General features: G+C 49.0%; 1 protein-coding gene across 1 annotated transcript; it reads left to right on the top strand.

Annotated features, from left to right (window-relative positions):
- Nucleotides 1-4,493: 4,493 nt before the first annotated feature.
- LOC149271711 (forkhead box protein N3-like) lies at nt 4,494-21,627 on the top strand. Its single transcript, XM_089507180.1, has 5 exons — nt 4,494-5,033; nt 12,951-13,087; nt 20,693-20,757; nt 21,017-21,123; nt 21,601-21,627. The coding sequence occupies exons 1-5, from the start codon at nt 4,494-4,496 to the stop codon at nt 21,625-21,627; spliced, it is 876 nt and encodes a 291-aa protein (XP_089363306.1).
- Nucleotides 21,628-22,102: the final 475 nt, after the last annotated feature.

Here is a 22,102-nt window from a genome sequence, read left to right as displayed (position 1 = left end):
GTGAGTATCTATCTGGATCTGACCCCCCCTTTGGGTGATATGTGGGGTATGAGGCACATCTAGCCCCTCAACAGCTTCTTTAACTCTTGGGGTGCCCTGGTGGGCAGTTGGGGGTCCCTTGGAGAGAAGTTTAACTGTTTAAATGCCTAGTAGGGCTGGCTGCACCCCTGAGATCTGTGGGGGCAGATAGTAAAGGGGGGCATGGAATGTGTGACCCCCCCAGTATTTAAAGGGGTGCTGTGCCACTTTGTTACCAAATAAGGGGAGGGGTAGATGTAACCCTTTGAGTCCCACCACACGCAGGCAGGGCTTCTGTCACCTCTTTTGCCCCCCTCCTCCCCGGGTGTCTCCTCCCTGTCTGCCCCCCTCCCCCAGCCCTGCCCACGTTTCGCCCTCTGGTCATGTGGGGTTTTGTTAGACCCCCCCCCCGTGTGCGGAGCCCACGTGTCCGGCCCTGGGAGCTGGAGCTGCCCTACCAGGTGACTCGGGGGGTACTGGGGACACTGGGGGAGAGAGAGTGGGGGGCACCGGGAGCAGGAGCTGCGCTGCCAGGTAACTGGGGTCACGTGGGGAGCGAGTGAGGGGGCACCGGGGCTGTGGGGGTCTCCGCTGCCGGTGGGTTCTGTTTAGTGCCCGGAGTGGCTTTGAAGTTTATCTGCTGTCTGCACTCTCCAGGGGCAGCTGCCGGTGTACTGGAACTCCTATTACCCTCAGCCTCCGGCCACACAGTATCTATACGGAGACATTCCCCCTGGTGCTGCTGCAGAACCTCTTGAGAAGTGACCCTGTCAATCACAGCTCTGCCCCCCCCTCCTACAGCAACTGCACGTCCGTCATCCCAAGAGGTTCTGCAGCAGCGCTGCCCGTTGGGTCACCCTCTGTGTGCAATGTGTGCAGTCCCCAGTATGGGGAGGGGGGGGTCGTTTAGGCGTCTCCTAGCAACAAGGATTGACTTGTAACGGGTCCAATCCCAGCTCCAGCTGGAAGCCTTTGTACTGTAAATAATTATGTTGCAATATGGAGTCCGGAGTCTCTTCTTCCCCCCCCCCCCAGCTGCTGCCAAATTTACTGCCAATGAAGTCTGGTGTTTGCTCAGCGCTCCGCGGCCGTCCCCTATAAAGCGGGATGAATGGAGGGTCCGAGGGGTCTCTGCCTCTCCCCGCTGCCCCCATTGTGTTTGGAAACCTGTAAACAGAGATTAGAGGCTGGGGGGTCTTGGGAGCAGCTGCCGGCGCCGCGTTACTTGTGTAAATGCAAAGTAACCCTTTGTGTCCCTTTCACCCATGAGATCTGTGCACGGTGACCCGCAGAGCTTGCAATCTAAAGTGGATGCATTAACCTGTGGGGCAACCGCGTCCATTAATCCGTCTGTTTTACCGCATGAGACCCTCTCTTTTCCGTGCTCTTTCTCGCTTTCTTTCTCTCTCTCTCTCTCTCTCTCTCTCTTTTGCGCTCTCTTGCGTTCTCTCTTTCTCTCTCTCTCTCTCTCTTGCGCTCCCTTTCTCTTTTTTGCGCTCTCTTTTGCGCTCTCTCTCTCTCTCTCTCTATCTTTTGCGCTCCCTTTCTCTCTCTTTTGCGCTCTCTTGCGTTCTCTCTTTCTCTCTCTCTCTCTCTTGCGCTCGCTTTCTCTATCTTTTGCGCTCTCTCTCTCGCTCTCGCTCTCGCTCTCGCTCTCTCTCGCTCCGCTCCGAGCCGTATTTCTGTAATAGCCGTGTCTGTGTTTGAAACATTTAATGATAATATTAGACGCTGAAGCAGATTCTCCCAAGCTGTCGGATTTCTCTGCTTTCAGACAAAATCCGTCTCTTTTTATGTAGTTTTGCCAGCCGCGTGCAGCTTCGAATGATGAGAGCATTAGAGCGTTAGCCCTTTAGGCCAGGAGCCCGGCGGACCTGCGGGCGAAGCGTTTTGGGGGGAAGTTTATTGCTTTCCTGGTGATAGGGGAAAAAAACATTAATTAAAACATTTCAACTTAAAGAAAAATGAGTGTTTTTTGCCGTGTTCTGGAATTATCGCGGGTGACGAGAGGTTTGCCATCTGTCTGCAGTGGGAGTGACAGAGACTTAGCGGCGGTCTCTTAGGGGGGGTTAGCGGCGGTCTCTTAGGGGGGTTAGCGGCGGTCTCTTAGGGGGGTTAGCGGCGGTCTCTTAGGGGGGTTAGCGGCTGTCTCTTAGGGGGGTTAGCGGCGGTCTCTTAGGGGGGTTAGCGGCGGTCTCTTAGGGGGGTTAGCGGCGGTCTCTTAGGGGGGTTAGCGGCGGTCTCTTAGGGGGGTTAGCGGCTGTCTCTTAGGGGGGTTAGCGGCGGTCTCTTAGGGGGGTTAGCGGCGGTCTCGTAGGGGGGTTAGCGGCGGTCTCTTAGGGGGGGTTAGCGGCGGTCTCTTAGGGGGGTTAGCGGCGGTCTCTTAGGGGGGTTAGCGGCGGTCTCTTAGGGGGGTTAGCGGCGGTCTCTTAGGGGGGTTAGCGGCGGTCTCTTAGGGGGGTTAGCGGCTGTCTCTTAGGGGGGTTAGCGGCGGTCTCTTAGGGGGGTTAGCGGCGGTCTCTTAGGGGGGTTAGCGGCGGTCTCTTAGGGGGGTTAGCGGCGGTCTCTTAGGGGGGTTAGCGGCTGTCTCTTAGGGGGGTTAGCGGCGGTCTCTTAGGGGGGTTAGCGGCGGTCTCGTAGGGGGGTTAGCGGCGGTCTCTTAGGGGGGGTTAGCGGCGGTCTCTTAGGGGGGTTAGCGGCGGTCTCTTAGGGGGGTTAGCGGCGGTCTCTTAGGGGGGTTAGTGGCGGTCTCTTAGGGGGGGTTAGCGGCGGTCTCTTAGGGGGGGTTAGCGGCGGTCTCTTAGGAGGGGTTAGCGGCGGTCTCTTAGGAGGGGTTAGCGGCGGTCTCTTAGGGGGGGTTAGCGGCTGTCTCTTGGGGGGGTTAGCGGCGGTCTCTTAGGGGGGTTAGCGGCGGTCTCTTAGGGGGGTTAGCGGCGGTCTCTTAGGGAGGGTAAGCGGCGGTCTCTTAGGGGGGTTAGCGGCGGTCTCTTAGGGGGGTTAGTGGCGGTCTCTTAGCGGGGTTAGCGGCGGTCTCTTAGGGGGAAAGTGCGAGAGAAGCGTGTTGTCACAAACGATGCGGTGAAACGACTCCCCTGGTTTTCCCGTCCGCGAGCTCCGGGGGGGGGGGCAGATGGAGCGTGACAGCTGGAGGTGTTCCGTGTGACACGCGTCCCCCGAAACCCCGTGTCTGTTACCGGCCGACACGTATGTATCAAAATAGAACACAACTGTGTGACGTCGCGCGTGTTCTGCAGGTGTGTTTACACAACAAACTTCAGCTCCGCGAAGACGTTCGCCTAGATCGTCAGCTCTTGTGTACGGCCCACCTTTGGTCTGATAGGCGCTGTATCGCTCTGATATTAATGTATGTGTTTGCATTCTGATAATACTGAGTATGGGGTTATATGGCGCCGTCATAATCCGCAGCGCTGCACAGTGCCTCCCATATGTATTTTCTACAGAATTATTTTTCAAAAATAATACATTTTTTTACAAAAAATCCTTTAGATTCCATTATGTGATTTTTTTCTTTTCTTCTCCCAAATCAATATTCTGCCCGTGGGGGTTTTTTCCCTGTGAGACTCCCAGCCGTGCCGGTGTCGGCTGTAACCCGTGTAGCCGGTGGATTCTGTATGTTTACAGCTCTCACGGGACGGACCGTCCGCTCGGCAGCTCTAAGAAAGATTGCTTGCTCGGTGCTCAGGGGGCACTTGTGTCGCCTGTAACGGGGCTGCTGAAGGCCGGGTCCTCAGAGCTCATGTCTGCTGGTATAATTTTTTTCACCCCGATAAGCCTTTCTCTCCTGGCTCTTTTATACCTTAAAACATAAACCAGTATTAGCTGTAATATGTTTTACCTGTACACATTAACCTTTTTACGTGCCGCTCTTCCTTGACTTGCGTTAAAGAAACGTTGTTGCGCCCGTTGTCATGACGACTCTCGTTGGGCCGATTTAATAATAAACCTTTTTTTTTTTTTTGTAATTTGTGATGTATGGACTTATTCCGCGTTACTTCAGACTTCCCGAGACGGCTAAACCGGCCGTGGATTCATATCGGCCAAACTTACCGTCTTGGGGACCGAGTGGGGTTGCCAGGAGCCGAGTTCTGTAGAACCCGACCGTGGGAAGCAGTAACGTCTATAGAAGGCGTTATAATGCAGCGAAGTCTGGAGCTTGATGTAATATGCATACGTTGGGAAGGCTGTGCGAGTTATTAGCGGCACCCCTCGTAGCGTGTAAGCCGTCGCACTCCCTTTGCGCGCGAATCCCCTTCCCCCTCCGCTTCCCCCGGCAGACTGTGCCTTCTGTCTCACGATGGCTGCCATGCTGGTGGCGGCACGGTGGATCCAAGTTACGCTGCTAATTACGTGTCTGTGTCGGGGTTCTGTTTGTGTTCTCACGCTGTCGATGCTGTCTGTTTTATGCCCGCTCCGTGTAACGCTCGCTCTCTGTCTCGCCAGGAGTCTTCGCCTAAATGGGTCCAGTCATGCCTCCCAGTAAGAAGGCGGAAGGCACCGGAATCAGTGTTTCCAGCCAGTGTTACCGGAGTAACGCGCCATCGAACCCTCTGCACGATGACTTCGACCTAGACTTCCCGCCGCCCGCCGTCAAAATCAACAAGGAGAAGGGGGCCATGGAGGACGAGGAGCTCACCAACTTGAACTGGTTGCACGAGAGCAAGAACTTGTTGAAGAGTTTCGGGGACAGCGTGTTACGGAGCGTCAGCCCGGTGCAGGACGTTGACGACGACACCCCGCCGTCGCCCGCCCAGTCGGATATGCCCTACGACGCCAAGCAGAACGCCAACTGCAAGCCGCCGTACTCCTTCAGCTGCCTCATCTTCATGGCCATCGAGGACTCGCCGACCAAGAAGCTGCCGGTCAAGGACATATACAACTGGATCCTAGAACACTTTCCGTACTTCGCCAACGCCCCCACGGGGTGGAAAAACTCCGTGAGGCATAACCTGTCCTTAAACAAGTGTTTCAAGAAAGTCGACAAGGACAGAAGTCAGGTAAGATCCCGGCTTATTTCTGGGGGGGAAAAAAACCTCGATATCCTTATTTTGTTACCCTCCGTTTCGGCGTATTTTTACATTTTTTTTTTATTAAATGTATTTATTTCAGTTCCTTTTAATGTCTCCGAGTGCCGGGGCTCTTCAGATGTTTCCGAACTGAACGACATGCAGTGCTAGCCAAACGTAAAGGGTTTAAAGGGCAAACAGCGTAAACATTTCCTTGGTTTCCATGGTGATTGCTCCACAATTATAGCCCCTGAATACAATTCTTAATGATTTGTCATAAAACTATGAACTTCGGAATCCAGCATTGTGATTTCCGCTGCCTTGTTTTTGGTTGGATCTTTTTTTTTGGGGGAGAAAAAAAAAAAATCCTTTGACCAATTCCAGGATTATTTAAGTGATTTGTTTATTTTTTAACCCCCTAAAACTTTACAAGCAGCCCATTCACGGAAACCTATCACAATTCCAATAGTTTGAAGTGAAATAGTGAGACGTGTTGCTGCCGCCGTTGTTTCCTGGAGAATCTGTTAGGTTTTTTTTTGTTTTTTTTTGTTTAATTAATCGTTTTTTTACTATTCTCCAGTGTTCTGAAACCTCCGTTACTGAATATCCCTGCAGATTGCAGAAGAGCCTGAGAGGTTTTCTGTCACCGCTTTAAGGAATTAGACATTTGCTTTTTTTCCCCGTCTTTATGAACAAAATGAGGTTTTTTTTCTCTTTATTCTCCCTTCCGCAAACCGTAGCGATATTCTGCCTCTATAGGGGGCCGCTGTGAAAATCCTCCGTCCTGTCTTCTTTCAGACGTTCTTTTCGCTTCCGGCCAGACTGGATCTTCCCTATTTGCTTATTTTGGTTTGAACTTTGTCTTCGTTTTATCACCGGCCATCGAAAGCTTTTCTTTTTCTTTCTTTTCTGCTCATAAAGGCAAAGAATGTGTGTAGTTTGTGTGTTTTTTGTTTTTTTAAAGGGTTAAAACACGTAATATAAGTTTGTCTGCCCCAAATCCTCATGGGGATATCGAGACAAGTTCAAAAACTACTTATAACTGGTGGTGAATGACGTTCCTTCTGCTCGCTGTCGCCCATTTTTTGGGACCCGGTGACGTCTTTGGAGTCGGTCTGGCCTGTGATTGGACGGGTTTATCCCAATTGTGCAGCGCCGTGGAATGGGATGGCGCTATATAAACCAGTAAATAATAAACGGGGGGGCTTTAACACATCTGCCCGATATAATTCAGGAAAAAAGACATTTACCAACGTTGTATAACCCGGGGGCTGGGGGGTCCGCTGGGGGTCTCGTCCGGAAAAGGATTGAGTTTTGTATGGAAGGAGATGTGCAGCGAGGCTCTTATCGCACCTACGAATGCATGTTTTAGTGAATAATCCCCCTTTTTGGCCACCCTCTAGCTTGTGCTTTTTGTTCTGAGGGCCTTAACCCTTAAACCGCTCTCCGGGGGCACGTTCTGCCTCGGTGCGCTGGGTTTTGGCACGATGCCGTCTCTGATGACATCATTGCAGTTGGTTGGAAATCTGGGGGGGTTTGCAGACCCTTTCATGGATTCAGGGGGTGTTCATGATGGGAAAGGGGGTCACTTTGCGTCCTTTCCGCCTCTGTCTGACCTTCATTAACTCTTTCTGGCAGGAGAGAGATGAAGGCCGGACCCTCAAAGGCCTCTAAATATTAGTTTTAGGAGTTATTATATTCTGTAAATGTATGGAATCAGACGATAAGACGGACGATGTCTGTGAACTCCAGAAGGACGTTCGGATTTCTCCATCAGTGTGACCGGCGCCCCCAGTCAGTAACGGAATTAAATTTAAGCCCCCAGCAACTTTTTTTTTTAAATAACTATTTGAAAAATGATTGCTTTGAAAATGTAGCGAAGAGACGTGTTTATTGTGTTTAAAAACAAGACTTTTTTTTATTTTATGTTTTTATTTATTATCGCAACTGTTTTGTCTGCAATGGCGAAATTTCCAGACAGCAAGAATAATACTGCGCTGCGCTTTGAGACAAGTAAACGGTGCTTTATTTTGCTTTACTGAGAGGGTGGTAGATAAGTGGAACAGTCTCCCAGCAGAAGTGGTAGAGGGTAATACAGCGAGGGTATTAAACACGCACGGGATAGACATACAGCTCCTGAATCTAAGACGAGACCAAAACAACTGATTAAGGTTTGAGTCTTTACAGCAGGAGAAACGGGTGACTACACGGGGGCCGCCAGGGGGCCGACCTGCTGAAAGATTGTAGGTTTGTAAACATCCTATGTTAATGTTTTATTGAATGTTTAGTAAAAGTTTTCACAGGTTGTTTTAAAGATAGTAACAAACTGTACCCTGCAAGGTCTGAAAGTCTCGCTTTGTTTTGCCCCTAAGTAATACCCCGGGGTAAGTGGGTCGGTTCTTGTTGAGGTGCTTATCCAGCTGCTTATATCAAGCTGTGCCTAACCTCCCCCTTATAATCTGCCCCCCACCATCCGCTCCCGAATCCCCTGCCATCTGGTCCTCGGCTGCGGAGAGGAATTTTTCTTGTATACGTGTTTCCATGGAGACAGGCTCACAGTTGATATGGAAGTAAGCAGTTGCCGTAGTAACAGGAGTTACTGATGTGGCAGTCTGAGCGAGCATGTGACCCTTGTTGCGATGCAGGATATAGAATTGCAGCGATGATGTCGTGCAGCCCGCTCGGCGGCCTCTGATTGGTCGGACCCCTGGCACGCTCTCGCACACAGACTGCTGCTTTCCTTCCCTTTAACGCTCCCAAATAAAGCCCTCTCGCTCCTCTCGCCGAGACAGCTGCTGTGCGATGTGCTCGGCCATTACAGCGTTAACGAGTCCGTGGCTAGTAAAATCCAAGAGATCAGTGGCTTTTTGCCTCCTGGGGGGGGGGGGGAATTTCCCGTCCTGTATAGGGATATAACGTATAGAATGTGTACGATATACAGCGTATTGTTATAAGCGAAGTAAACAAACAAACACAATCTATTCAGAGAACCATCTTAAATATAAAGCCCTGCGTTGGTTTCTATTTTGAAGGCAGAATGGATGATGGGAGTTGGAGTCGAATTGCATTTAAAGAGAGACAGACGCTTTTTTTTAATGGATTCATGGCGTTATTTGGATATTACGGAGGCTTCTGATTGGCTAATGGAGCTTGTTCTGTCCCCAGATGTAAGATGTTTCTCATAGAACCCCCCCCCCGAAATATTTACATTGTCTCTGATGTAAGACGAACCCAGCAGATAAACCTTTCAGAACCCTATAAAAATCCTCAAACTTTCTTCTTCCGTCGTCAGCCTGTCCGGTTTTCTGAAGTTTGGTTACAATAATCGTTGTTTTGCAGACTGGAAGCTGAAGAGGGCTCGGCTCGTAGGCTTACAATCTAGATGGATATGTAATATACAGACAGCATGATGTAGAATGTGCCCATCCAGAGAGTATCTGGTGATTCTGCAGATCTGTGACAAAATATGTCTCGGATCTACCGAGCAGACCCGCAGTCCGCGTCCCTGGGGGGTAACGTTTGGACGTCGCCCTGTTTTGGGAATCGCTGGCTGGAAATGAGCCCCCGATCTGGCTCTGGATGCCTTGGACCCTCATCCCGTGGGTCTCGCTGGCTGCATGGAGCGTCCGCTCCGGGCTCCGTGTGACGTACCGATGGAAAAAATGCTCTGTTCTGGCCGCTGAAACTCAAACACGTCGTTTTTTATTTATTTTTTACAGAAATTTAGGATTTCTGTTTCCATCCGTCTGTCCGTCTCCTCGGCGCATGTTCTGCCGCAACCCTGCCTGTGCCGATTACCCAACGAATACAGGCAGTCCTAAGAAACTCATTGTTTGTATTTTTTTGTAATTATTTTTTAAATTGTTTAGAATATTTTTGTATTTTATAATTTTTGGACTTTTTTTTTTTTACTGGGTGTGTGTCCCTACAAATCTTAACCAAAAAACACAATTATTAAATAAATATTTTCCCATTAAATTCCATACATTTCCTTAGAGACGGGGATCATCCGGAAACCTGAACTTTATCCTGTAAACGCCTCTGATTTTAATGTAGTGTTATATTTATAGTAATTTACCCCAAAACGATAAATCATTTTACTCTGTCCTTGGATTCTCGTATTTCTTTCATGTTTTTCCGCTCTGTGCGTGCGCGATGCAGATGTATACGTTGCTTCTTTAAGTGGAATATTATAGAAAGAGTTCTAATGGAATAAAACGCCATCATTTCCTTCTCCAGCTTCAGTGCGGGAACAAAAATACACAATACTGAAATCCTACGATATTTTAGAACCTTTTCCCCAGCGCTTTCCTGAACAACAGAAATAAATCCTAGGAAACAAGATTGTGCCAGCTGTCCCCCAGCGCTGTACAAAGTAATATCACCCCCCCCCCCCGGTGCCGTATACGGTAATATAACCCCCCAGCGCTGTACAGAGTAATATCACCCCCCCCCCCGGTGCCGTATACGGTAATATAACCCCCCAGCCCTGTATAGAGTAATATCACCCCCCCCCCAGTGCCGTATACGGTAATATAACCCCCCAGTGCTGTATACAGTAATATAACCCCTCCAGCGCTGTATACAGTGATATAACCCCCCCAGCACTGTATACAGTAATATAACCCCCCCAGCACTGTATACAGTAATATAACCCCCCAGCGCTGTATACAGTAATATAACCCCCCCAGCGCTGTATACAGTAATATAACCCCCAGCACTGTATACAGTAATATAACCCCCCCAGTGCTGTATACAGTAATATAACCCCCCAGCGCTGTATACAGTAATATAACCCCCAGTGCTGTATACAGTAATATAACCCCCAGCGCTGTATACAGTAATATAACCCCCAGCGCTGTATACAGTAATATAACCCCCGGTGCTGTATACAGTAATATAACCCCCGGCGCTGTATACAGTCATATAACCCCCAGCGCTGTATACAGTAATATAACCCCCAGCGCTGTATACAGTAATATAACCCCCGGTGCTGTATACAGTAATATAACCCCGGTGCTGTATACAGTCATATAACCCCCAGCGCTGTATACAGTAATATAACCCCCAGCGCTGTATACAGTAATATAACCCCCGGTGCTGTATACAGTAATATAACCCCGGTGCTGTATACAGAATATAACCCCCAGCGCTGTATACAGTAATATAACCCCCAGCGCTGTATACAGTAATATAACCCCCAGCGCTGTATACAGTAATATAACCCCCAGCGCTGTATACAGTAATATAACGCCCGGCGCTGTATACAGTAATATAACGCCCGGTGCTGTATACAGTAATATAACTCCCAGCGCTGTATACAGTAATATAACCCCCAGCGCTGTATACAGTAATATAACCCCCAGCGCTGTATACAGTAATATAACGCCCGGTGCTGTATACAGTAATATAACCCCCAGCGCTGTATACAGTAATATAACGCCCGGTGCTGTATACAGTAATATAACGCCCGGTGCTGTATACAGTAATATAACGCCCGGTGCTGTATACAGTAATATAACGCCCCCATTGCAGTTGAGAAAACGTTTTTAACCTTATTTTGTTCCAATAAACTCTCTGAATGGGATGTAACCGGCCGTTAGAAATCGTCGGTGTCGCCGGTCACCTCTGCTGTGGGTCGGAGGCGGCAGCGGCTGCTCTCGGGTCAGGTTTTAGCTGAGATGTTGAGCGGGGCGATTGAGGACGGGCCAATGGTCCTCCGTATTTTGGAAAGTAAACGGGTGAACAGCTTTTCGGTTTTTCTCTGAACGTTTTTATGTTTTTCTGTGGGAAATGTGTTTGTTTTCCTAAAAAAATACAAAATAAATAAAAAAAATCGACTTTTAATTAATTGTGGAAACGCGGATGCGGCCGTCGGACTCCGATGTGTTGTTGTGTTTGGTTGTGGAATTTAACGGGGGGTATTTTTAGAAGTCGCTTGGATGCCCCGCAGAGCGTTGGGGGATTTTCATATATGGAGCGGTCTCTGGCGGAGAATCGTGTTTGACATTTAGGAGCCGCGCCGGATCGTTCCTCTGATAGATGAGCCAATCGCGGGAACCGTGCGACAAAGCTCACTAACGATTTGGGGAATAAAACACGTTCTGCCTTAAAGGGACGCCGTACCCTCAACATAAACCCCCAACGTGTAAAAAAGCTCTAATTCTTCCGCCCAAATAGTTTATATTTGGAACACAAGAGGACCCCCTTTTTCTATAAGCGAATCAGGATCTCCGTGATTCTCTACCAGAATTTGGCGTTGAGGGTCTGCGAAGTTCTGTGCACTGAAGCCCCCCGTGTACTCGGCGCTCGTCACCATGTAACAGTCGCTAGGATCGCGAAACGCGTCCCGACACAAACACGCGAGGAGATTATAGCGTCGGCTGCTCGGAAGAAACATTGTTTCCTGCGCCAAGATCAGCCGCCCTTAGTCACTCGTTGCCTTGGAGACAGATGTAATCTAGACCCCCCCCCCTCGTCCTGTTGGAGGTGCTGTAGACCCCCCCGCATTTTATTTTTTCATATATTGTTACTATTTGGGTAAATATTTCTAAAAATGTCAACGTTGCAAAGCGCGCTGATGGCTTGAAGTATCAGATTTCAATCCTCATCACTCTCAGCCACCACTCTCAAGAATTCGAAGTTTAAGGTCATGAAATACTTGTGGTTTTGCTTTGGGGGTGTGGCTAGAGGCGGGAAGGGGTGGGGCTTTGCCCAGACTTTTTATGTGACTTTGGGCCCTTCTGCGGGGCTATTTGTGTAACTGAGGGGGGCATTTAGAGGAAGAATAATGGGGTTTAATTTATAAAGCCGTTTCCTGCTGTTTCTATACACATTATCGGGGCTTTTAGGGCCGTAGAACCCTGCGATACCCTCATACCCAGCAAACACTCTTACCGCCTAGAAAAGAGGGGCATCGGGGGGGGGGGGGATCAGGGGATTTTAAACGTTTTTTTGGTATTCTGAAAGTATAAATTGTCCGGGAATCCGGGGTCTTTTTACAGACAGAAATAAAAGGTCTGAAGTCCGTTAATCTGCAATTTAGTGATAACTATGCAAATATTTTGGAAATCCCTTATCTGAGTGACTCCTGTCCTTGGGGTCACTTGGCGCGTGCCGCGGCCGAGTGATCAATAAGGTGATTTGATTTTTTTTTGGGGTCATAGAGATGCGTTTTCGTGGTTCTGGTACATAATCCCCGGGTGGCAGGAGAATGACTGGCGCCGCCATCGATGATGCCGGGTTTTTGTCAGACAGCATTGACTCAGTTGAGCCAGGGATATACGCAGATGTAATATGGAGATTTATCCGCAGCGTTCACATGAAAAACAAATGAAAACTATTATTTCTAATATATTATTATTATTTCTAATATTATGTATTAGTATTATTATTCCTAAAATTATTATTATTTCTAATATATTTATTATTTCTAATATATTATTTAATAATATGTTATTATATTAGTATTTCATGCTGATCTGTTTTAGAGGTGTGTGTTTGGGGTGATTTATAAAGGTGTCGCAAGCTTTGCAGATATCATGGGACCCTTTTATAAATCACCCCCGAAGCTGTCAATCACCCATCAGCTGCTCGATGACCGTATTACCCGATTACTTGATCAGCGCCCCCGAAAACCCAACTTTTCGCTCTCACTCCCCGAGAACACCGGGCTTTCCAACAATCTAACCCAGTTTAGCCACGGAATGTTCTTTGTGAAAGAATCGCGGTACGGATGGCGGCCGCTTGCTCCTTTTTTGCCGCGTTCGGCGTCGCTAACGTTCAGAAAGGCTTTTTGGGTGCCAGGGCGGGCCGCGCATGTTACACGCGTGTAACGGTGGAAATATTGTAGCTGAATGTTACCGTGATGCTGCCAGCTCTTTAATCGCTCTTCCCTTTTACTTGCAGAGTATTGGAAAAGGATCGCTCTGGTGTATAGACCCGGAATACAGACAGAACCTGATCCAAGCCCTGAAAAAGACTCCCTACCACCCGTATTCCCACGTGTTCAACACCCCCCCCACCTCTCCTCAGGCATATCAAAGGTAAGACGACGGCTTTCATACCCGCCGGGCGCGGGCAGCTTACCTTCCGAGCGCTCCGATACGCGGTATATACAGGAAACCCACCCCATGGGTCCGGCGCGTTCCGCGGCGTGTTGGGGCATCGGGGAGTCCGGGACCCCCTGCAGCGAGGGTAGCGTGCGAGACCTTCGTGTTCACGTGTCCTTAACTCGGAGAGCTGGGAGGTTTGTGTTCAGCGTTTCCATGTAAGCGACTCTCCGGCGGTTAAACCTGTTCCGGCGGCTCAGTCCGTTCTGTTTACTGGATCCTTTGTCTTCACAACGAAAACGTCAGCTTGTTTAATGTTTGTGAACCCTGCTGAAGGGCGATAACACCGAGCCTTACACCGAGGCCTAAAGAGGTGGTAGAAGAAACTAAGAACCCACCGGCAGATCGGCCCCATCCGGCCCCCGTCTTCTGCTGGGACTGGGAGGCTGTTCAACTTACCCACCACCCTCTCAGTAAAGAAAACTTCCTTCCATTCCATCTCGGCCTCTGACCCTCTAGTGCTGGATTCCGGTCTCTTGTCCTCTTTAAGATAATAATTAATAATTATTCTTGCATTTTCTGTGTTTAAAGACTTCTCTTGCCTATTCCTTGTGTTTTTATGTTTGAGAACTGGTGCAGGACTCAGAGCAGAGTGGGTGTAGATTTGTGCTGAAATAGCCCTGCAATCCTGTGCAGTCCGGCTGGCCTTTATTACCAAGAATATTTAAATAAAAAAATAATTTCTATCCATCTGTTACTAAGTATGATCTCTATAACCGGCCGCCTTTGTTCTCGCCCCGTTAGTGCCGGTTGTGCGGTGCCCAGCAGTGAAAGGGTGCATGCCGCAGCACCGGGTGCTCTTCAGAATATATTTTTAGGGTAAATTATGCTGCGCTGTTATTTTTATTCTGCAGGATAGAGCGCCGTGTGTTTTTTCTCCCCACAGATCGTTTGAATTGCGTTTTTCCTGCGGCTGAGATTCCATCACATGTCCGGGCGATCAATCCGCCGGGCGAGATGGGAATGAACAGCTTGGCTTAAGGGGGGGGAGACGGCTGTAAGTCTGCCCTTGGAAGGCGATTAGCGTGATGGGAACCATGGCAACTGGAGTGTCGTCATGGTAACGCATAGCTGAGACAGGTGCGGTTGCATCACGGGGCTGTTAGTTGCCTGGCAAAAGGACAGGCCATTAGCACGTATAACTACGTGGTTACCATGGCAACAAATAACCCCATATAGGGAGTACAGTTGGCTGCGAGACGCGTCTTTCTCTTTTTTTTTTTTTTTTTTCTGTTTTCTCGGGTGACGCGGTACCTGCTGCCGTCCGTTTTTATAAAAATCAGCAGGAATTATGGGAGATGACAGCCCGAGGTCGGGAGGACTCATCAGGCCGGCGTTCGTTTAATGAAAAAGTCATCGGAAAGCCACAATAATGGGGCAGAGGTTTTATCGCACGAAGTGTTCTGTAACCGGTGCAGGACTCCAGAGAGAGTGTGAGAGGAACCCGAGTCCTGGGGGGTTCGTTCTATCCGAGACAGAACTCGACTTATTCACCTGAACCTCAAGACTTCTGAAAGTGTTTTGGGGAGTTTTGAGCGTTATTTAGACAAACCGGTGCCTGGCAGCGCATGAGTTAAAAACCCCAAACCATTCAGCTTTAACCCCTTTAATGCCGAAAGAAGAACATGATTTCCTTATATATCATATGAAATAATTTAGATTTCAGGAAATTGCGTTAGAAATTTCCATGCTGGGGGGGGACTTAGGGAATATTTCTTAGGGATGAATGCACCTTCGGGGTGGAATAAGGCTGGCTGTACCCCGGCCCGGGGGAGCTCCCAGGTTTTCTTGCGATGGGACTTTCTCTCCCCGCTTGTCACCGAGACGTTGAAGCACAAAGTACAAATAGCTGTTATTTTATTTATTTTATTAAGAATCAGTAGACGCAGCCGGTCGCGCAGCCCCCCCCTCCAAGCCCCCAGACCCCCCCCCCCTGAGCGCGGACAGGATTCTGTACGTCCTAAATCAATCCCCCGGACACCCAGGCCAGGTCTGCCCCTAAGATTTCTCGGCGGCTCTGTCCTCGTTCCCAACATAGTCTGAGTATCTCCATTCCCACCAACGCATGTCGTTAGCGGTCTCTTTAACCCCCTGTACCCCGCTACTTCTCAGCTGCTGCAGCTCTTCTTGGACAGCGCAGTTTATATCCCCGGTCAGCAGGTTTATTACCGGATCTGCCATCTTTCCCTTTGGCTTTCGTTCAAAAATGTCAGCGGACATTTCCAAAAGAGTCCAGATGTTGGGAAGCCCCCCCCCCCCCTCTCCGCGTCGGGTTGGACTCGCTGGCAGGCGACAGACGGAGATCTTTGCGCTTTGCTTTTGAGACCCGGGAATGTTAATGAAGATTTGGCAGTCTGTGAAAGAAGGGGTTAAACGTGTAGCGTCCTGGAGCCGCCAGCGAATGGCTTTATTATCATTATTATTACAGTATTATTATTATTAATATTATTTCCATAATTATAATATTTATTATCATCATTATTATTATATTTCCCCCGCACCGTCCGCACGCAGCCTTTCCTTTGGGTTTCGAGCGGCTTCGCCGGCATAAACCGCGCAGGAACGGGCGCCGCGGGGGCTCCTGCTCGCCGGCAGCAATTAGTCCGCCGATTACTGAAAGAGGATTGCAATTTCTGGGCTAAAAGGACGGGCGACGGGCGAAAGGATCGGAAACGAGATTATGGAATTAGAAAGCTCCTTGCTTTGTTCGGCGTGGAATGCAGCGATTTCGCTGTTTGGAGACCCCGGAGCCGGATCGATGCCCCGCGGCTTCCTCCGAACGCCCCGCTGACCTCACGCTCACTAACTTTTAGTTTTTAACTTATTTAATAAAAAATATAGTGTGAATATAGTGAAATCAATAAAATCCTTCTTATCAATCACTGCACTAGATCAGTCACCACTTCTGCTGGGAGGCTGTTCCACTTATCTACCACCCTCTCAGTAAAGTAAAACTTCCGTCCCATCTCAGCCTCTGATCCTCTAGCGTTACATTCTTGTCCTCCTTATGATACTTTAGTAATACATTTATACATTGTTATAGGGTTAATTAGCGACGCTTCAGCTCTGTCGGCGATATAGCACAAGCCCTCGTTCAGATTCCATTCAGGATATAATAAGCACCGGGGAGCGGTCTCTCTGTCTCTCTCTCTCTCGCTCTCTCTCTCTCTCGCTCTCTCTCGCTCTCTCTCGCTCTCTCTCGCTCTCTCTCTCTCTCTCTCTCTCTCGTGACTTGAGTAGAAACCTGGATGAAGCCGCCTTAGCCCAGGAGAAAGAGTCTTTTGTTGAAGTTGACACCTCAGAGGTCTCCTTTCCAGATAGAATCAAATGCATCTGAAGAAGAGACCGCTGAGATCCCAAAAGCTTATATAACTTTACGTTGTTGTACATTGGACCAAGTAAATGCATCGACTTCCCCCAGAGACCCCCTGTTGGTTTTTGTGTCTGTATATTTTGGGCAGAAGTTGAGATTTTTTTCCTTTGCTCTTTTTACACTCGTTTTATCGCCACATTCTTTGTTTCCGTCTCGAACGCTCTCAAGTCTCTCGTGTAAATATCGGCCGTTATTTAGCAAGGGCCGAGTCACAAGCAAACAAGCCGATGTTCAGACAGGAAAGCAAAACTCGAGGCCGTTGGTGGCTGTGGTCGGGAAGTGCCCACTGGGGTAATAAAGCGGGGCAATTAAACTTCCACGCGGCAGATACAGCGGACAGGGCGCTATTTCTGGACTAATCCTGTACAGAAGCCAAGGATTTGGGGATTTTTCTTATGAATGCCCCCTGGGACGGTCGGTGTGGACTGAGGGTCCCTGGCTGATAATTGTTGTTATTTTATTATTATTTATATTATATTTTTGTATTAGATTTATCCTATTATTATTATTATTATATTATTTATTATTATTATTATTATTATTATGAGGGTGCGTGGGGCGAGCCCGGCCTGTTTTTCGTAGTTTTCGAGGTGTGTTAAGCAGGTTGCGAGTTCTGTAATCATTTCAGATAAATGGATTAGAGAAGGGAAGGAGGCGATACTCGGCGTCGCGGATAAAATATTCCGTCGCGCCCTCTGCTGAGAACACAACGATTACAGAAAACGCGTCCGGCTCGGTGCTGCCGCGTCCGGCAGTGAGGGGGTTAATGCTGCGCAGGAAGGTGTGCGGATGCGGTGGAAGAAAGGGCCGGCGACTTGTTCTCCCCCTGAGTGGGGTAGGGAGGGGGTTAATCAGGATCACTTCCTTGGTATGGCAGAGTTGCCGGTCTCCATGGCGATGCATACCATGACTGTAACATAATACAGAACATGTGTCTGAACAGCACAAACAGCGGCTCCCACACCAATCGGTGCCTGGCAGCCCCGCGCGGCCGCCAAACGGGGGATTCTGGGAGCCCTGGCAAGGACGCCGCCGCTCCGTCCCGATACATTCCGTCCTGCCCGGGAAACCAGCCCAGTCTCTCCTTAATATGCGGCGTCCGCAGCGAGCGCGCATGCGCACATCCAGCTTCCCGCACGTTAACGTTTGGGTTGTGGGGCCACATTTTATTAAGCAGAACCCGCCGGCAGATCGGCCCCATCCGGCCCCCATCTAGTCGCCCGTTTCTCCTGCTGTAAAGACTCGGACCTTAATCAGTCGTTGGTCTCGTCTTAGATTCAGGAGCCGTATGTCTATCCCATGCATGTTTAATACCCTCACTGTATTACCCGCTACCACCTCTGCTGGGAGGCTGTCCCACTTATCTTCTCGGTAAATATTCCCAATCAGAATTCCAGTGCCTGATAAAGTTTGTAATCTTGCGTAACGTGTTTCTCTGTTCAGACGTCGGCGTGTTCTTACTTGCGCTCTCAATAAATACTTTGTTGCTTGCGGCGAGTGCGTCTCCCTCAGGACTTCCATTGTGCACTCAAAGAGTGGGTGATAGAAAAATCCACGTCTCCCCCCCCCCCCCGACCAACAGATTCCTTAGAAGAAAACAAAAACCCATACTTTATCATTAATCGGGATAAAAGAACACAACGAAAGAACGCGATGAGATTGTTACTTTTTGTTTGTTTGGTAAACGATCTCGCGATCTGTTTCTACTTCCTGTCTGAAAAATGTTTAAAAGGAGACAAATCGTATCTTCCCGGGATTATTTCTTAAGAATTAAGATAAGCCTCCGGACAAAAGACTCGAAATGTTACGCAAACGGGCCTGAAAAGAATGGAAGAATCGGTTTCCAAGGAAACCTGCTATCAAAACAAACCATTACAGTGTTATTAATAAATACATTTGACCTGAAACATAATTTTTTTCCCCGTTTTCAGAGAAATAGCCCCGCGTCTCCTCGCCAGAACCCGTTGTCTCTTTAGATCGTTCCCGATAGCGTCTGATCCCCCCGGGGGGAAATTCTTTAGCCCCGTCCGGTAATAGACGGCCTTCCTGGGGCACGTTGAGCCCGGGGCACATTTCTCAATTCCAGGGCAGGTATTTGTTTGCCGTCGCCAAGCAACCGATAATTGGCGTGTTTGTCGCCTTTAACCCTGCGAGGTTAGTTGTGAGCAGAATGTTTCATTATTTACCCCCTGTCCAGCGCTTGCAGGGTTAAGCCACTGTAACTGCGCCGCCGACGGCAGACTGTAACCGCGCCACCGCCGGCAGACTGTAACCGTGCCGCCGCCGACGGCAGACTGTAACCGCGCCGCCGCCGCCGGCAGACTGTAACCGCGCCGCCGCGGCCGGCAGACTGTAACCGCGCCGCCGCGGCCGGCAGACTGTAACCGCGCCGCCGCCGCCGGCAGACTGTAACCGCGCCGCCGGCAGACTGTAACCGCGCCGCCGGCAGACTGTAACCGCGCCGCCGCCGCCGGCAGACTGTAACCGCGCCGCCGCCGCCGGCAGGTGATACCTCGGGCTTTCCAGTGATTCTTTGTAGCCGTGCCGGGCGAGCAACGCGACGGAGTCAACATTAAATGTGTGATTTCTTTTTACAGCCCAATTAAAGAGGGTTAAATACACCGGATATGACCTATCAGCAGCTCAGAAAAACAATCAGTGATTACATAGAAACCCAGAACCCGCCGGCAGATCGGCCCCCAGCGGCCCCCGTCTAGTCGCCCGTTTCACCTGCTGTAAAGACTGAAACCTTAATCAGTCGTTGGTCTCGTCTTAGATTCAGGAGCCGTATGTCTATCCCATGCGTGTTTAATCCCCTCGCTATATTTCCCTCTACCACTTCTGCTGGGAGGCTGTTCCACTTATCTACCACCCTCTCGGTAAAGTAATCCTTCCTCAATGTAATCCAAGAATGGCAAATGTGGCCCTTTGTTGTACAAGGTGTGGAGCCCAAAAATATTACACTTGAATTAAGGGGTCCGGGAGCTGCGATGCCTCAGTAACCCCCCCCCCCCCACAAACACTTTCCGTTGGGGACATCCGTGTCGTGTGATGAGACGCTCTCGTTAATCACAGCGTTTGTTTAAATGGCCTCGTTAGGAAACACGTCGAGCAAAAAAAGGCTTGTAGATCGCGAGGCTGCGCCTGCGGGGAATCCGGTGCTCAGAAATTCTACGCCCGGATGAGTCTTCGCTGCACTTAGTAGGTCAGACACTCTAAAAATAAATAAATAAGAATAATTTAAATTCTGTTGGAGATTAAAGCAGCGGCCAAATCGGTGAGATTGAAACAGCCGTTACCTGCCGCCGGCTTACATCCCGAAACTCATTCATCAAACAGACTCACCGTAACCCCGGAGCCAAAAACACATCGCAGGGAAAAATTGGGTTTTATGTAAAAAAAAAAAAAATGTTTTAAATACAAAATATAGCATTTATCGGGTTTTTGGTTACTATATCGAGACTTTAAACTGGATTTAGGATCGTCTCTTAAAGAATTAGCTAAAAAATGTCTACAGCTGTACGACTATAATCCCTATGATCCTCTTGCAGGGTTAATATAACTTTGATTACGCTGCATTATCATTTCTATAGCGCCAGCATATTCCGTAGCCCTGCGCTATAGAGCTTTGAGGCCCCTTGTGCTCTGTGACGGTTCCAGTAGGTTAAAGTGGGGGGGGGGTTGGGGTCATTCTCTTTGGACTCCCAGGTGGGGTCGGCTGGCATTGTGAGCCGGGGGCTTCGACGTGAAGGACCCTTCTACTCGATGACTTGGCGGCCGGGGAGCGGAATCTTTAAGAATCATTTGGTTAGTTTGTTTTTCTGGTCGTAACGTTTTATTTAACGCTTTATTGGAACGCGCGAGCGAAGGCGCCGTGATGTGGCAATCGATGAACCCCGGGCAGCACGCCTCACGTTTCTAACTACTAATTAGCTTTAATTAACGAGTTACCAACCAGCCGACATACAACAAAACTTACGGAGAATTAAAGGGTCTTTCCCACCTTATTGAATTTAACGTCTCTCTGAAATGTGCTTTAAAACGCTAGAGAAATCCCAACGCGTTTGGCTCTCGCAGGCATCTCCAAAGCCAGTCCGGCTTTTCGGTCTCTTTATATTGGGATTCCCGTTTAACTCTTTGTTTTTTTTCTCTTTTTTTTTTTGCAGCACATCTGTCCCTCCCCTTTGGACGGGAAGCACCTTTTTCAAGAAGAACGGGGCCCTTCTCCAAGGTAAGTCTCAGCTCGGGGGCCGCATTCAGCGATCAAGCTGCTTTACCGGGGGATTTGGGGTTTGCTGTCACTGCATTACTCTCCTCTCTTAGCGGACATGGAGGGGTTAATGCTGTCCGTTTCCCCCTCTGCCCCCCCCCCTCAGTACAGGAGAGGGTTAAGTGCTCTGGACTAAAGAGTGCAAGGATGTTAAAGCTAAAAATGCCCCAAAATGCTGCTGTTTGGCGAGTTTTTTCACCCTGGCGTCTCTGCCAATCAGGCACGAGGATGCGGGTGTCGGCATGTCACCGGTCCTTACGGCAACTAGACCTGGTCGGCCCCCTCCTCCGCGGCAACGCTGCAGGATTAACCCTATGCGTGCCAGAGGTGAGGCAATACATTGCCAGGGGTTAAAACGTCTGGAGACGGCCGCCGCCGTGTTTTGGCAAGAAATCGTCGGCAAAGCCGCCGAGCGGCAGATTGTTGCAGCATTGTGTGTTTTTTCTTTTCTGTTGTCGTTGGCGGCTTCTCGTAGCAAATATTTGTCTCCGATACGTTTCAGAAACAGTAGCTCTCTGTCACATATAATTAATTGTACAGAATTGTCTGGCGGAATTACCTTTGAGTCTCTAATCTCTTTTGGGTTCTTTTGTTGAGAAAAAACTGGTTTGTTTCCCCAAAATCCCGCCCCTGACATATAGCTGCCGGTCCGTGTACACGCCGCCCTACGCCGCGTGATCCCTGACCTCAGTTTGACATGAAAAGCCATGATCTGCCGCGCCGTAACGCGCTAAGTAACGCTGCGAGACTTTTTTTTTTCTTCTCCTCTCTGTCTCTCTAATATTTGCATAACTCCGCCCACAGCCTCGGGTTGCCGTGGAAACGTGGTGAGCTGTGAATATTTGTGCCAAAGGTTTCTGCTTCCTGAAATCTGCGGCTCGTCGGTGTGTCCGGATGTTGAATTATAATTGTTCATTTTGTCGCCGTGCGGCCGTGGAAATTATTCGTTTTTACGTGATTTGGTTATTATTATTTTAAAAAAATGATATTTTATTTTGTAGCCGCTCCAAGAACTTTTTCTAATAATTTTCTTTCACCATGATTTCACGTTGTGACGAGGCGTCTGTAGCTTCCCAGGAATCGGAATTTCCTCATAAAACGCAGCCGTAGAAACAACAGTTTTAGGTTCCAAAAAAAAATAAAACAAAACAAAAAGTTTATGAACGGAAAAGTTATGTTACGCAACTTAATCCCGACAAGCCGCGGGGAAAACTGCAACGAGAGCGGCTAAGAGGACCAGCAGAAAAGAATTAAAGCGGAAATAAATAATAATAATGATAATAATATAATAAAATAATAATAATAA

This window comes from Sceloporus occidentalis, unplaced genomic scaffold (assembly GCF_023333645.1).
Source record: "Sceloporus occidentalis isolate IW3139 unplaced genomic scaffold, rSceOcc1.0.p SCAF_471, whole genome shotgun sequence".
Lineage (NCBI taxonomy): Eukaryota > Metazoa > Chordata > Lepidosauria > Squamata > Phrynosomatidae > Sceloporus > Sceloporus occidentalis.
The sequence above is the reverse complement of the archived record's forward strand: the minus strand, read 5'-3'. Positions and strand labels throughout refer to the sequence as shown.

Coding starts and splice junctions, on each gene's coding strand:
- LOC149271711 (XM_089507180.1), top strand. CDS start 4,494: ATGGGTCCAGTCATGCCTCCCAGTAAGAAGGCGGAAGGCACCGGAATC. Junction 20,758..21,016: donor GAACGGGGCCCTTCTCCAAG/GTAAGTCTCAGC, acceptor TCTGCCAATCAG/GCACGAGGATGCGGGTGTCG. Junction 21,124..21,600: donor TAACCCTATGCGTGCCAGAG/GTGAGGCAATAC, acceptor CTCCGCCCACAG/CCTCGGGTTGCCGTGGAAAC.